Source organism: Labrus mixtus, chromosome 9 (genome assembly GCF_963584025.1).
Source record: "Labrus mixtus chromosome 9, fLabMix1.1, whole genome shotgun sequence".
NCBI lineage: Eukaryota > Metazoa > Chordata > Actinopteri > Labriformes > Labridae > Labrus > Labrus mixtus.
The window spans coordinates 13,460,978-13,478,160 of NC_083620.1; the positions used below are offsets into that span (position 1 = coordinate 13,460,978).

General features: G+C 39.9%; 2 protein-coding genes across 3 annotated transcripts; one reads left to right on the forward strand and one right to left on the reverse strand.

Annotated features, from left to right (window-relative positions):
- Window positions 1-735: 735 nt before the first annotated feature.
- Window positions 736-11,454, forward strand: nlrc3l (NLR family, CARD domain containing 3-like). Of its 2 annotated transcripts, XM_061046366.1 has the most exons (12): window positions 736-1,080; window positions 1,358-1,597; window positions 1,974-2,066; window positions 2,923-3,106; window positions 3,327-3,483; window positions 3,794-3,886; window positions 4,944-5,296; window positions 5,406-5,609; window positions 6,404-6,579; window positions 6,677-6,950; window positions 7,983-8,198; window positions 9,411-11,454. In XM_061046366.1, exons 1-12 carry the CDS (start codon window positions 1,055-1,057, stop codon window positions 9,804-9,806), a joined length of 2,412 nt encoding a protein of 803 aa, XP_060902349.1. In that variant the 5' UTR covers window positions 736-1,054; the 3' UTR covers window positions 9,807-11,454. The 2 variants fall into 2 exon arrangements, with proteins under 2 accessions (XP_060902349.1, XP_060902350.1); XM_061046367.1 differs by lacking the exons at window positions 736-1,080; window positions 1,358-1,597 and adding an exon at window positions 1,612-1,716.
- Window positions 10,976-13,986, reverse strand: LOC132980310 (lithostathine-like). Its single transcript, XM_061046368.1, has 5 exons — window positions 13,489-13,986; window positions 13,045-13,087; window positions 11,503-11,877; window positions 11,382-11,417; window positions 10,976-11,297 (listed from the first exon to the last, which is right to left on the reverse strand). Exons 1-5 carry the CDS (start codon window positions 13,519-13,521, stop codon window positions 11,281-11,283), a joined length of 504 nt encoding a protein of 167 aa, XP_060902351.1. The 5' UTR covers window positions 13,522-13,986; the 3' UTR covers window positions 10,976-11,280.
- Window positions 13,987-17,183: the final 3,197 nt, after the last annotated feature.

Sequence of the window (17,183 nt, forward strand, 5' to 3'; positions counted from 1 at the left end):
AATGAAAACCCGATACTAAAATGTGTTTTTAAATAGTTTGAAGTACAAAAAGTTTCGCAATCGCGCTTAATCTCACGGCTACCAGTGTTTTCTAATCTACCGCCGACACATTGTCAGGGTTTGTTTTCGCCGGAAAGGGGGCGTGGTCACTCTGGCGACCCGGAAGTGACGTTAGACTGCTATTAAAAACTTCAAAAGAAAAAGAATTAGACTACTTCATACCATAGCTTCATACATGAAAACGCCAACAATGACTATAGATTGGGGTTTATATTTTTTATTAAAAATGATGGGCAAGAACATTTTATAACTATTATGTGCATTTAAATCTAAGGGTTATTTTGCAGTGTGGCGTACAATACAAATTTGTACTACTTACAACATACATTAATACTGTAATATTTACAGTCTATGGGTGAACTATCAACTCCGTGGAGATTGCTGAAAGAAGGCTGTTCGACAAAACTACATAATTGTAAAAGGCTGTAAAGATTTTAGGATCTAAACGCTCATGTTGCACATATAAGACAAAATAGGCTCGTATTTTTTCCTTCATTGATTTTGAAAGATAAGAAGTACATACCTTTTTTTCTACTTAATTTATACATTCAATGTCGATTGATATGGTGGGTAAGCTGTGTGAAACATGTTTCGCTATTTTCATAGCTTAGTGTTTTGTAGATGTAGTTTTATTTTGAAGGTTTGTATCCGGAAGTTGTCTCGCTGTCTGCGGAACAAGAAGACCGCTCGAAACCGAAAGTTTAAAGTAAACTTGTCTAATCGAGGCAGATAAGAGTTTGACACTTCGTATATTGATACTTTTCTATGAAGTGTTCAATTTTCTAATTCGATCATGTAATTATTAACTCATTATTTTTTATCAGAAGTGGATGTTAGCATTATTTAGCTCGACGGTGGAGCTCAACTCCGTCGTCAGAGAAACGGGAGCAACTGGATTCAATGTTTTAGCTGTACACTTTCTGCGATAGTTTATATTTGAGTCGACACGAATCAGTTGTAAAGCTGCGGAGTGTTACACTTTTGAATTCAGAGTATGGACCCGGACACTGAAGTGGAAAGGTGGGTGTTTTTGTCAACAGATATGAGTTAAACTATCATCGTATCTGTCAGGCGGTTTACATAGTTTTGACAAGCAAAGCTTCCGTACTTTCTTGATTAATGTTAAAACATTTACTAAATGACATGACATTTTGTTGTTAAATACCCAACGTTGTATTGGCTGTGTCAAGTATTAATCGACCTTTACTTGGACAGTATAATTAAGTATAATTAAATATTGCAACTCATGCTTAGTAAGCAAACTCCTGTGACTGATACCTATTATTCTTTCTCACAGCTTCTTAAGGCAGGAGGATGATAAGGAGGATGATGATGAGGAGGAGAAGAAGAAGAAATGGAAGAGGCCTTCCTCCAGCTATGGTTCAATGAAGAGTGACAGTGATGACATGGAGGAGGAGGAGAAGGATGAGGATGAAGGAGAATATGAGGAGGTTGAATATAAAGATGAGGTTGCTGAGGCCTGCCCTCCACCCTGTCCTGTGGCACTACCAGATTTTCCTTCTCCTCAGGGGACAGGGTACTGCTTTTATTTATCCCAAACTGAACTGCTGAACACATTGCCTATATGCACTTATGCAGAAGAGACAGAAAGTTACTAGAGATGCAAAAAGCACCATGGACTGCTAATAAAACAATGTAAAGTCAAAGAGTTTAATTTCATTTTTTTTAAATAATTGGAGCCACCATGTTTAGGAAAGTATAAATGGCAGTGTTCTGCTAAAAGTTCTTTATTTCATACTAATAGTTAAATTAACTCCAGAGGCCTACCCAGTATTGGAGTTAACTGTCCTTGCATTTTGAAGTTTAAGTTTCTTACAATGACTCAGGTATAACTAACAAGAGGTAAACAATGTCTTACCTAGAATATGTTGTCCTGGTTTTTTTTTTGGTAGGTTGCAGATAATTCGCTCAGAGTCTCCAGAGACCCTCTACACCATGACCACTCAGCTGACCAAACCACCAGGAGCTGTTGTCATTGAAACCAGGTGGAGGACCCACACACACACAAATGCATGCCTACTATTGTCTGTGATAAAACGGACCAAAGTGAGGCAATGGCTATAGTAACTTTTTTTTATTTTTATTGATGCCTATGAATGCAATATTATATATATTTATTTTGATTTACAATAATAGCACCTGTTGTTCATATGAATATCATCATAATAATACTTGTCCAAACTCCCTTCATATGACAGGTGTAGTATGATTAAGTAACCCATTAAAAATAACAAAATGATTAATGGACTCTGAAAAAAAAGTTGTACGATAGTTTTTTCCTCTATCTTTCTTCATAATGCTGTCTATGGCTGTCATGCTGTTGTTGTAGTGTTTGAAAACATGTAAAATAGACTAAATATGCTCTAGGGCGGTGGTTCTCAACTCGTCTAGCCTCAGGACCCACCGCCAACTCCCCTGAAAAATTGCGACCCAAATTCTTGATATTTTTCAACCAGTCAGATTTATTTACTGAAAAATTGTGCAGCTTGGACCTCAGTCGGTACAAATCATGTGACAGAAGCAATAAACTGAACAAAACCAGTGTTGTTTTTTTGTCTTAAAAAAGTCTGTGAAGCGTTTTTTCCTGGCACACTTTCGCGACCCACTGAAAATAGCTCCGCGACCCACCTCTGGGTCCCAACCCACCAGTTGAGAACCACTGCTCTAGGCTATTTAAATACTACTGTCTACAGCTTAAAATTGAAGCCAAATCGTATGCAGAATTGTGTGTAAAAATGTGTTTTACATGAGCCCGATCAAGTGTATCAAAACAACACGGTGACCCTCTGCTGATATTTGCAGTGCCCTTTCTTACCATGCTGTGGGTTTCTGTTGATGCAGGTCTTCTGATCTTGAGGGGTGCTCTGAAGCAGACGATGAGGAGGAGGAGGATATGGATGAAATTTTGGTCAATCATTCCCCGGAACCGCCTGAGCTCGTTGAAGTAGATGATACGATGCAGACGGATGAGAACAGTCAGCTGGGCAGACTACACCCAGAGCAGGACCTTCCTCATATATTCAAGGTCAGTGCTGCGCAAAGTTTGCAATGCAAAGTTATTGGTATCCTCACAGAGAAGGTTGATTTGGTCTCTGGACTCTTTTTGACCTAATTTACTTACTAAAAAAAAATGTATGTTTAAAACATTATGGAGTTAACATTTTTCATTTTCTTCCGTGCCTGCATCATTGCTGCACAACAACATGTTAACATGGAGGTTTTGTGTCTATGCTTTTTGCCTGCAGAGTATCCAGGACACAGTGACAGACCTCACTAAGGAGGAGCTTTTCAAATTTAAGATGGGGTTTTACCAATGGCAATCCAGCACTCCCTCCATCACCATGACGCAGGTGATGGAGGGAGATATTCTCGATTTTGTGGACAGAATCATAGAGATCCTCGGTAAGAAAACATGATTGTAGGGCAAACGGTGTGAAATGCAGAGTCACAGCGGGGAACACAACTTTGACTTCTACATGCTCCATGCGAAATAAGCACTTTGACAACTTCGCAGTTTAAACATTTAGAATTTTGCTTTGAGATAATCCTCAAATTTGAGACTTTGTTCAGTTTGCCAACATAAACTTTGTTTAATTAAAACTGAAATGCATTGTTATGAATATGAGAAAGAACATAAAAGTCACAGAGGTTTGTAATTGCTTACATTTCTCATATTTGAAATTTTAAAATGTTTCGAAATTCTGTCCTGCAGGAGTGGATCGATCTTTGCTGCACACTATAAGTTCTCTTGAATGTATCAACAAGAAAGATGCGGTAGAAGCACTACGGAACAAGTGCAAAAGAGGCACGTAAACACTTGATTTATCCCAACACACATTCTTGTTCTGCTGATCTGTGTTTTGTTCTGAAATAGTTTTATTGAATGCGTTTTGATTTTATTTCCATACCAGTCATTTTGACTGAAGTGGGCAAGCATTGATTGCTTTCTCTTTCAGTTTGAAGAAGTAAGGTGTGTTCTAATGCACTTTAAAACAGTATATACAATTTTATACTTTGTCCCAATCTAACCTAACTAATCAGTACTTAATGCTTCTCAATGCTGGTTTTAAAGGTCACATATTATACTCCTTTTCAACAAGTTAAAATACGTTTAAGAGCTTTCCTAAAACATGTCGGTGAAGTCTCTTGTTAAAAACCCACTCTGGTCATGTATTTGTATATATCATACCTAGAAACCCCTCTAAATCAGCCCTGCTCAGAACAGGCTGTCTCTGTGACTCTAGCTGTGAATGCAGTGGCTTGGGCTTTCTTGCATCATGCCTAATTGTTTATGGTAGAAAGGAAGAGTCAGAGGGCAGAACAAATACCTGGCTGTGGGAGGGTCACTCACCTGGGGGAGGGGTTACTGCCGATTATGAAGGAAGAAAAACTCCAAAAAGCCTGTTTGAGCAAACACTTTCTGAAAAGTGGAGCCAGCAAAAGATGGAGAGGATGTACTTTTCTCATAATTGGGGGTCTGTACACAGGCTAAGGACACATATTAGTGTTAGAAAATTATGGTAAAGTGTATTTTTCACCATGCGTGACCTTTCAGACAGTGGTTAAAATAGCATCCATGATTGAATATGTATCACTTAGCAGAAATAAATAGGAATGTGGTAAAGAGAAATAGTTAAGGATCTAAGAATTTTGCACTATGCACCACTGCACTGTTTCATGTTTAGTCATGTAAATATTAGTCTTTTCTTATTATGTTTATTGTTGATATTTAATGTTGTACCTGTACATAAGAGAGCACAGTTCACTGAAGTTAAATTCCTTGTATGTGTAAGCTTACCTGGCCAATAAATCTGATTCTGATATGAATGAATGCAAATGTTTGTCTTTCCCCCCCCCTTCAGCATTGTACCGTTATCATCTGAAGCAGTATTTAATCAGGAAGCATCAAGTCATCCGTGAGGGGGTCGTTCGAGCTGGAAAGCAGAATCTTCTAGATACCATTTACGTCGAGCCCCAGATTTCCACCTGTGGTTATGGAGGAGTCGACCCCACCCACGAGCTCAGACTCCACTCTCCGTCACCCCTCCAGGTCCCCAGCTCCGACACCTTCGTTAGCTTGAACGATCTGTTCCGACAGCAGAAGGAAGGCGGCTCGCCGGTGAGGACGGTGATGACAACGGGGATCCCAGGAATTGGCATGTCTGTCTCTGTGGGGAAATTCTCCCTGGACTGGGCAGAACAGCGTGCAAATAAGGTAATTCAACAAACAGAAAACTGATATTAAAAACTCTTCAAAACCAAATGAACCCTGCCTGCCCTGCTTCAAATGACATTTTCTTCCACTTGTGTTTTTTTTTTTTAAGGATCTACAGTTCGTCATCAAACTTTCTTTCCGAATGTTGTGGCTTCTACGGAATAAGAACCCTCCACCGATGATGTCTGTCATGGAAGTGATAGAAAGCCATCATCCTGAGTGCAAAGACATGAAATACCTGGAGGAAGACGGCTGTAAATTTCTCATCATAATGGACTGTTTCGATTGTTACCAAACTTCTCTGGACTGGGAGGTATTACATCAGCACACACGCGCGCACGCACACACACACACACACACACACACACACACACACACACACACACACACACACACACACGCAGAGGTCTGTTCACGGTTTTTACTATCAAACATCAAGAACCTGAATTATTAAGAAAACACAGACTCTACCTAAGAGCACAGATTCAAATCACACAATTTACAGAGCCTAGAATAATAAAATAGAAAATAAATAAATAAATACCTAGACCAATAAGAAGCATGCTATCTGCTATCTCGGTCCCTCCCTTACAAGACCTTCATGAAACTACCAACAGCCACATCAAGCAGCAAAGAGGAAGAAGAAGAAGAAAAACAAAACTCGATTCACACAGATATCCTATGACTTGTTCCGCTCTATAATAGCTGCTGGGACAACGCTTCTCCTATGTTCTGCACTTTGGAACTAAAAGTATTCGTCCAGAAGGAAGAAGCTGAAACTCACAATGCAGAGGGTGGGACTCATCTTTTAAGATTGAGCTGGTTGTCCGCTCCACCTGCCTGGTGTACAAGGTCTACAGACTCAGCTGTTGCTCTCCGATCAGCTTTACTGGACCACCTCCCGATCTGGTTCAGAGAGTTTCCGCGACAAGTTTAGAAATCACTTCACTTGTTTATGTACGTGTGATGTTGACCGCACTTTTCCGTTGAGCTCTGACAGCTAACTCAACGAGTCTAAATGATGGATTGTAAATCATCACACATAAGACAGAGAGGCATTTTTTATGTTGATAAGAAAGTGATGTGTTTGCTGTACTTTCTCTCCAGAACGCTCCAGTAGTAAATGACAATAACACTCAAACACATCCAGACGTCATGATCGTAAATATCATCAGAGGAACTTTGCTCCGAGGTGCCCACGTCTGGATCTTGGGAAGACGTGCGGCTGTCTCACAAATACCTTCCAAATTCATAGACCTTGTCACAGAAATACAGGGCTTCAGGTGAGTGTGTAGATGTACTCTGCTTCCATCCTGTGTGATCATGTGTGTGTTTTCATTGAAGCCCTTCCTCTTGTTTTCCTGCCCCTCTTTTCTCCAGTGATGACATGAAAGATGACTTCCTGAAGAAACGCTTCAGCGACCCGGAGCTAAGTGCAAAGGTAGTGGCACACTACAAGCGCCTCCCGACACTCGCTATGCTCGCTCGCCAACCCTTCGTCTGCTGGATGGTGGCCACCGTGTTCGAGCGCTGCTTCCGTTACCAGGGTTACGGGGCGCACCCGCCCAGGCTGACACCTTTCTACATCAGCATTTTAATCGTCCAGACCAATCGCAGACTGCAGTTCTACTACGGAAAGGCGGAAAACGAACTGGTAAATAGCATTTTGTCACTGTGTTAATGTTTTTGTTCTTCAGATCTGTCTTACTCCACAGTGAGTTCATTTACATTTTTGAAACATAAATAATAATAATAATTATTATTATTATAATAATATAATAATGTTACACTGAATATTAATCACATTTCTTAGATGTCTTTTATCTATAATTCGTAAAGTCTGTTTTTTTAAAAACTGATTGTAATATTATTGATGTCTTGTTTGAAGTGTCTAAATGTTCTTTGTCCAGTTGTTTGTTGTTTTTTGGCTTTGATAGTCTATCTGTCCATTTATCAAAAGTATAGAATATAAGAATAAAATGCTCAACAATACACAAGTTTTCTCAACTTTTATTTAGGGCCCGCCCGATATCCGATTTTTGGGCCGATACCGATATGTTGGCCGATATCTTTCTTAGCTCGATCTTTGATCTTTAGAGATAGATAGATATAGATTTACACATTTATTGTGTTGATTCCCCACATGCAGTTTAAAGTGTGTAATATAAAGAAGACAGACCACTAAACTGGATAGTAACTGCGCATTTACAAGTGATAATGCTTGTTGTAATCCAAATAACACACTCTTCTGGTACCATGATACTCAAATGAAATGCTTTTTCGACTGCTGAATAAATCTAGTAATATCAGCGGAGATAAAAATGAGCAGATACGACAATACCTTGATGTGCTAAAATCGGCCGATGTCATCGGCTGAATCCTTTGGTTTCTACTTTCATTACATCTTATTGAATACACTGCAGTTTAGATTGGTCTTTTGTTTTTTTAAAGAGCATTTATTCACTTATTTGGACGCTACAATATCATGGACAACAGCTCATGTGATGCATTGGCCTACAGTTAAACCTTTTTTTTTTCTTAAAGGAACCTCAATATAACTTGCGTCTTTTTTTGATAATGTATGTGCCTTCCTTCAAATTCCAAGAATTTGCATGTCAGTAAAAGTTATTGAATATCAGAACGTTCAGGTTTTCATTTGTAATTGTATTGTCCTCTCTCCTTTCAGAAATGGGTTAATGAGGACAGAAACATGTTGAAAAAGATTGGGAAGATGGCCTTTAAGATGCTGGAGAGAAACACCAGTGTGTTCTTCGAGGAGGACGTCGAAGAGTGCGGCCTAAAGTTGATGGAGGTGACGGTGTTTTCTGGCCTGTGTGCTGAGCTCCCCACTGCAGCCTCAGATGGAAGGAGGACTTACTGCTTCATACACCTCACCTTTCAGGTAAGAGGCGATATTTGATGCGTTAGTGTTAGTCTAATGAAAGAAAACAAGATAGTGAGGAGGGGAGGTGTTTGCTCGGTCACAAAGGAAACATTCTGAATTTAGAATCAATGCAAAGCCTCACAAAGTATCAGTAGGAAGACAAACTATGTTATGGAACGAGTATTGTTTTTCTCTCTGAGGTTTGTGTGAAAGATTATCACTTTCTCTACTGTTTAGGCAACATTTCATTTTTATTTTTTCTCTGTTGTGACTCGCGTAAATGAAATGCCATAGGACATGTACGAACTTTATTTCTTGGATGTAGCTGCTACTCTCAGTGACAGTGAAATGGAAGTCAAATACCTTTAACCCCTAATGGGATGTATTTCTGAATCAGCTGAACCTGGGTGGAGGGTGAAGTTATTAAAGGCACAGTATGTAGATTCTGCCACCAGGGCGCTTTCAATAAAAACATCATGGGAGTTCTCTTTGTGATTAAAACAAACTCCGCTTATTTACATGACGGTTGTATCAAAGCAGCACATACAACAACAGTACAGCAGCTTTTATCAGCAATTCCTGCTTCCTTATGTAGCGGCCTTTGACGTAACGTCCGGTGTTTCCATGGCAATGATAAACATGTAGTGTCTGTCGAGGCGACAACGTCCCGTTACAACTATTACATTACGAATTTCTTTGGCTATTATAACTTTTGGAAATATTTCAGGTAATATAAGTAATCAACAAAAAAACAATTATAACATAGGTTTAGTCAATTTTTTATTAATTTAGATATTTGAATGGAAACATTGTAATACAATTCTACATAATGTACGTTTAATAGAATGAAAAAAAAAGAAATCTTCCCATATAATTGAATGTCTCAGGATTCAGTGGGACTTGGTGAATAATGTAAACACCTCGCTTACAATGCTGTTCCAAACACGCCTCTGAAACAAGATGTCAAGAGAGGTTTAAGTTCAAATGCAGGTTTAACAAGTTGATGAATTGTATTTTTCAACAAGAACGTTTTCAGCTTAATACAAGAGAGAGCTACGTATAACCTTCAACAGTAACAACACCTTTAACTCGGGGACACAGAGCTTAGAACTTTCTAAATGTTTTAAATGTTGAAAAAAATCCCAACTGTTCTCAAAATGAAAACTTTTCTGCTACTTGCAAAACTCTGCGAGTATTCTTAAAAAGACATACACGCCTTTTCTCCTCCAGGAATTCATGGCAGCTCTGTACGTCTTCACAATGTTTCGCACGGAGTCTAAGAACATTCTGGAGTCATGGGGGTTGCACACGCCCAAGATCTTCGCATCCAAGGACCAGGCCAAATCAGCCGCAGCCCTGGTCCACTGTGCTCTGATGAGAACTTTCAACTCCCCGCTCGGCCACTACGATATGTTCCTGCGCTTTCTGTGTGGCATACTTTCCCCGGACTGCCACCACAATCAGCTGAGCAGGTTTCTCTACCACTACAACATGCCGAAGCTGGGCGGGCTGGACGAGGTGCGGCAGCTGCTGGAGCAGACGATACAGACTGTTGAGGGAAACAACAGAGACCGGCTGGAGAACTTAAAGGAGTGTCTTAGAGAAATGACCCAGGAGGATGAGTGAGTGTGAGCTGGATGGAATAAGTGTCAGGGTTTTGTTTTTAGTTTTTTTTTTTTTTGGAAAACACTCAACAGAACTTGAAGAAAGTTACAAATTATTGGACTTTGGTTTGCCTCGATTTTCACGCACTAGAGAACAAACCATATGACATATTTTTGTAGGCCAACCCGGAAGTAGCATCGCCATGGGGTCTAATGAGAATACGCCTGTGGGATTTTTGCATTGGATTTTGGATCATTGTAGAAAATAAGCTCTGTGGCAAACACATGTTGCTGATGCGTAGGCGTCTTGTTCAGCAGGATAATCTTCACAAATGAACACCATTTTTATGACGTTTGAAGCGTTAATGCGTAAAAAGCTAATGTTATGCTATAGCGAACTACACCACGGTCGGATGATATTGACGTCACTACTGTTATGCTTCAGACGATCTCCGATAAACTAATCCACGTATCTTAATAAATTGTTTATTAACCTAATATTTGCCTTAACCCAAAGATTAAACCTACAGGAGACATCACAGACTAGTGAGAGAGTTCCCGCCTTTTTAAGGACGTAAAAACTTCAAAATTCACAAGAGGTGGTATTACCTAACGTAGTTTATGTGGTCTAAGAAAACGACAACACCTCTTAAGCTTTTCTTAACCACAGACCTTATTTCAGGTCTCTAACCACAAACCCATTCATAATTCCTGTTGACTTTTAGACAATAGACCCCATTGCGCTCAAATGCTAACTTACCTCCAGGTTTTAGGACTCATTCCTGTGGCGCCCTATGCACTTAATAATTTGTTGTTCTGTGCTTTTTTGTACAATTGGGATAATGCAATTCTGCGTTTCTTGAGTGTGTCATATCTGTTAGAGAGCGCACACACACGACTCAAATTCAGCTTGACTTCATCCAGCTTTCATTTCACATGAGAACTCAACTAAACACTTTTAGCGTGACTACAAGAAATGAAAAGTCACAGCAGAGATCAGACTTAGAACAATGTTGTAATGAGTCAAACTTAATAACCATGTTAATGTATAAAACAGATATGCCTTTGTTTATATTGACTTTACCATTGAGATTGTCATGGAAACAACCTGTGAGGCCTGAAAGAAGATTTTTTATTTATTGGAGGAAATTCAGTCACAACTTTACAAAAAGACATCTGGATGCAACGCCATTTAAGGAATGAACGACAAACTTTATTTTTTGAAAAGGTTTCTAGTTTAAATCGTTTTTACACGTGTCTGTGTGTGGATCTTTTGAAGCTTAGTATTATTGAAGCAAAAATGAACATGTTCCCATATCATATTGTTTACAACACCCAAATATAAATGTGTTTGTTTTTTTGTTTTTTACAGCAAAAGCAATGAAACAAGTCAAGATAAAAGAAGTTCAAGTAAAGGACAATGTGAAATGATTAAGCTTTGTATTCAATGAACACATTTTAAAAAGGTTAGTTGGATTGCCCCTGTAGTTTCCAGATCACCGTACAGTCGGATCTGCTGAGTAAAAGACATACATTAAATAAAGCACTTGTGTTGTTAAGCCTGAAAACAACCAGTTTTTAAATCATTTATGTTCACCTGAAGTGCAAATCTTATGAGTGGTCTTCGTTTGATCTGGAACAGAATAAGAACATTTGATTTAATGAAACAACCTAATGGCAGATTGGATTCTATAAAAAAAAAAAAAACATCAGCCTACTTTGGCAGATGAAGGGCAGTTTCAAATGGCAGTTAGCATCCAGCCACTTAAATTCCATTAACTCTTCTACCCAGATGATCTTTCCACAGTGGTTGTTAAAGCGGTCCACAGGATGGGAGACGTTCCACTGAGGGATGCACACACGTGTTTGCCCTGTAGTCCAAAGCCAGGGGATGATGCAGCCGAAGATGGGCCGCTCCAGACCAATCCAAACTCCATCCGTCATGTTGGGGATTTTATTTTCCAGGAGATTGTCCACTGCCATACGCACAGACTCATTATGGATTTCAACCAGAGAGGAATTGTTGTTTTGGCACTGCTCCAGGGCGTCAATCCAGCTTTTGGGTTCACTGAAGAACTTGAGACCTGCACAATCTTTCAAAGTAAAAAGGTGAAACTGAAAGTTTGTGCAAGGTGCAAGAAAACCCACGGACACATTAACATATAGCGAACGTCACACACACTCGAGCTCTGCATCTTTCTGGGTGCAACTCTCTTCATCCAAAGTTTCCCTTAATGTATAAAATACAAACTATTTGTCAAGTGTATTTTAAAAGTCTGTTGCATTTGATTAACAAATCAAGGACCAAATAATATAAATAACAATGTCAAATATAATAAACCACAACCCACCATTTTAAAAATGCAGAAGTGGGAATGATTTAGAAGCTTTTTTGGATCCCTTCAGATCTACATCAACAGACATCATTGTTTTTAAGACAATGAATAAGCCTTTTTTTGTGCTCTACTATGTCACATTTTCTACATTTATTAGCATCATGGAAGGCATAATTATAAGTTAAAGAGTTTATTTTTAATAACACTGTGTTTAAAACAGGAAATGAAATTGCTTGCCATGGATTTTAAGTCTGCAGTCTTCTTCAGAGACTCTTTCTGAATCAAGTGCTTTGGGCGTCTTAAAATTCAGGATGCATGTATTGTATCTATGTAAAAGAAAATATGAGGCTGATGAAATACCCTTACTGATTCAGATTAACACACGGTTGTAGTGGTACACAGTATAATTTCTGTTAACATACACTAGCTTGCACAAATGTGCGGGCTCATTTTGTTTACGTCAGCGGCCTCCAGCAAAGGCAGCAGCTTTGTACCTAAATGTGATGTTTAGGCAGGTGGGTACTTCAGCACAGAGACTCTTACAGTCTTCTGCACTTCTTGTATTTAGTAGCCTGTTGAGTTGTTGCTACTGGAACTCTAACATTGGCAAGACACCACACCATACCTGAAAGATGGAAAGCTAAAAGAAGCCACACATATTGTTAAAATTCAAGTGCAGACAGAAACCATCATTTTCCTCTTACATTTCTTACGAGGTATGCTAAATAGTCACAAGCGTCGAGGAATGAATGTAATAACAGTTAGTGCAAGTCTTGCTCTGCGTGGTGACATGGCAAATATAAACTAAACCATCATTTGAAAAATCATTCCTGATAAATTGAGCTACAAAGATGTAATAAGCCTCTATAAACAGTGTCCTGTATAAATATGAAATCACCGCTAAAGGCAGGTAACAGAACATACTGAGCAGCAGGGATAGATGGAGGATGTGTGCCATGGTCCAATACTAAAAAAAGAAGAAAGAAATTACAAAGTTCACATTTTGCATAATTTTAAATAACTGGCTGTCAGATGTACGTATCCACACAATAAGACTGTTTGTGTTCTAATGCTTTGACAGTCAAATATTGTTTCAGTATGATGTCATCATATCACAAAAGTAATATCACCGAAGAACATTTATTCAAGCATCGCAGTTTGTTACATGACCAACATTACTTCTGCATGTAAAACAAAGAGCTAATGAGTAATAACACACAGCTTAATTAACTTTTTTTTTTACAATCAAATATTTCCTCATCTGAATCATAGTACCTCTCTGACTGAATATGCAAGCATGTTATTAAGTAATTGTACAAGATTAAACACCAAATTAGCTGTTAATGTTTCAATTTGACAAAAACGTACCCAGTTATTGATGACTCGTCGCATTCCAAACATTTTTTCAGAGGGTTTGTTGAGAAATGGGAAATAGAGCCTTCAGAGTGCCTCTCTTTATAGAGCTGTTTACATGCTCCACCCACTCCCACTCCAAATACACCCACTCCAGTTTCATTCACTTAAGATTAAGCCATGTATGTCTTTTTGATTAGCAGTCCAATTACAGTAAGATTCTCACCCAATTTAAAAGTTTAAAAAATGAATTCTATATTTTAAGGGAAAAGGTAACCTCATGTTATATTGTTAATGTGTTGAACGTTAAGGGATATACCCACTTCAGATGAGCCAAAGTCACCTGACAGCACCGCCTTAATCACTCTAAAACATTTTTTATTTTCCAAACTCTAGAAGTTCTGTAGAAGAGGCTAGAGCAGTCGCCTCACAGTGAGGAGGTATCCTGGTTCGAGTCCCCGTCGGACAGGAGCCTCTCTGTGTGGAGTTTGCATGTTCTCCCTGTACATGCGTGGATTCTCTTTGGGCACTCTGGCTTCTTCCAACAGTCCAAAGACATGTGTGTTATCATAGGTGTCATGTCCATTAAAACGGGGCGGCTGGAGCCCCCCTGAGATTTAAAAAAAATCTGACAGGATTTTATTATTTTATTATCAAAAAAATATGTATTTTTGTATAATATATAGTAATGATAAATACTATTTCAAGCATGGAAGAGATCTGCTATGAAAAGCTATGAAGAAATTATCAATTAGAATGTGAGGAATTTTGCACGTTTTTCCTTAGGTTTCCTCAGACTTATAATACCCATTTTGCTTTTGATTATAAATGTTTCAAAATGCAGAAAATGGCATAATTATTCCCTTTTTTTCAGAGAAGGACCCCTGACCCAACTCTAACTTAGCCCCCCCGGAGTTTTGACTTGCATGACGCTCCTGCTTGTTTGGTTAATTGCCGACTCTAAAAAAAAAAAAAGTGCCCGTAGCTGTGAGTTTGGGTGTGGCTGGTTGTTTGTCTCTATATATCAACCCTGTGATTGACTGGCAAACAGTCTAGGGTGTACCCCGCCTCTCGCCCAATGACAGCTGGGATCAGCTCCAGCCCCCCGTGGGACCCCGAACGTGGAAAGTGGTATAGATAATGGATGGATGGATGTTCTGTAGAGTTTGTGTCAAACAGTTGTCTCTCTACATTTGTTCGACAATTTTGGCAAACCAGACGTGTAGAATGTTCATACAGCAGTGGGTTTGAAACTGAAGGTTCATAGTTGTTTAGTATTCCTCTGGGTTATTTCATGCATCAAGAAAAGTCAGCAAAACATGCAGTTTGACCCCTTTTTTTCAAAACGTATTAATTGAAGCTTCTGATGCACACAAGTCGACATTACAGCCATTCATAGTGTTTTAGTTCATATGTGTGATGTTTCTGTCGTGCTCCTAACAAACACTATTTTCCACTGAATTTAATGTTCAAAGCAGGAAAGCTCGAGACACATTGAACTAATATAAAAATGATCTGTGTGTCCATCAAACAACTACTCCCTGTTTCCTCCAGCCACATTCAGTGAGAATGGTTTGTTTAGTCATCCAGCATGCAAATAGCAGTTCTCTAGAGGATGCATGTAAATGTATCTGGTTAGATACAGCAGCATTGTGTCTTCTATGTTTACAGTGCATTACAGAGGTGGAAAGTATCAAAGTTTTAACTTGGTTCCAAATGTATCTTTTCAATTATCGATTCTTTCACAAAATTAGATTTTATTCTCAAATTGTATTATTTATGGAAAATGTGTAATATTTTACTCATGCTCATAACAAGTAAATATGTAATATTTTCCTGGTCCATAGTTAAACAATGCAAAGGTCTTACTGGAATTCAAACCTTTTTTTTATAGAGACCTGTCCACAAAGTTAGCACTGAAGATTATTACCAAATGAAAACAAACAACCTAAACAGGCAAGAATATTAAAAATAAAATCTTCATGGCCAAGATACAATTCAAAAACAAACTAGAGCACAAGTTTAGCAACGTGAACACAAAAGAAGCCTTTCAAATGGTAAAAACCCGCACCGGATATGAACCCACTCACAGCAAAACAAAATCACACACCACAGATGCTCTCACCACTGAACTGAACACATTCTTCAACCGGTTTGACACACAAGATTTTTCAGATGAGTGCATGAAAGCACTGAAGGCGCTCCCCCCCCCCCCCAATAGATCCCAATGAGCCTGCCCCTTTCACAGTGGAGGAAGTTCGCCACCAGCTCAGCCGGTGTAATCCATCCAAGGCCCCAGGACCCGACGGCATTCCAGCAAGGGTGCTTGAAGACCTGTGCCACAGAACTGGCTCCAATTGCCCACTCCCTCTTCTGTGACTCATACCTGACTGCCACAATACCCCTCCTCTGGAAAAGCGCAACCATAATCCCTGTACCTAAGAAACCACGACCCACCGAACTAAACCACCACCGCCCCATTGCCCTCACACCCATAATAATGAAATGCCTGGAAAAACTGCTGCTCAAGACCATCCTCCCATTTGTAAAACCTCAACTGGACCCCCTCCAATTCGCATACAGGGGAAAAAAGGGGCACAGAGGACGCTGTCGCCTGCCTGCTGCATCTTGTCCTCCAGCACCTAGACTCCTCAGGCACTTTCGCCAGGATCCTCTTCGTGGACTTCAGCTCCGCGTTCAACACCACCCAAAGGCACCTGCTCATCCAGAAGCTACATAACCTCAACACTCCACTCCATCTCCTGCACAACTTCCTCAGCGACAGACGGCAAGCCGTTCGGGTAGGCACAACCACATCGCCTACACTCATCACCAACACCGGAGCCCCCCAGGGCTGTGTGCTAAGCCCTTTCCTCTACACCCTGTACACCAATGACTGCACCAGCCCCTCTCCCACCACCACCTACCTCAAATACTCTGACGACACTGCCATCCTCGCCCTCCTATCAGACAATAACTCTGTATCAGACTACCATAACACTGTCACACATTTCTCCCAATGGTGTAAACAGAACTTCCTCCATCTCAATGTAGCCAAAACAAAAGAAATAACAATAGGTACCCCATCACCCCAGCCCCCCACTCTCATCAACAACGATACAGTTGAAACAGTTGACAGCTTCAAATACCTCGGACTCACACTAGACAATAAACTCATTTTCGACCAGCACACAACGGACATTGAAAAAAGGAGCCATCAAAGACTGTATGCCATCGGTAAACTCAAAGGACTCTATGTTGCCCCCCCATCTCCTCCTGCTGTTGTATCAAAGTATTGTCCAGCCCATCCTGCTCTACTGTTCCACTTGCTTCTTTAACATGCTCACTGTCAAAAACCGGGTCAAACTCACACGTGTCACAAACATAGCTGCCAAATGAATTGGTCTCCCCACACCCACACTGTCAGAGCTCAATCTCAAGGCCATCTCACGCATCGCACTCACGATAGCACTGGACAACACACACACCCAATCAACTGCCACTTCACCATTATGCCCTCTGGACGCAGGTACAGGTCCCTGTTGTGCAGGAGGGCTTGATATGGCAAAAGCCTGGTGCCTGCAGCCATAGCAGCCCTCAACAAAAGGCCAAAAATAAAAACACCCCAGTCCCCCTCTGTCTATATATCTGTCTGCATGTTATCTTGTTGTGTTTGTCCATCTGTGATTATCTGTCGGCGTGCTGTCCCT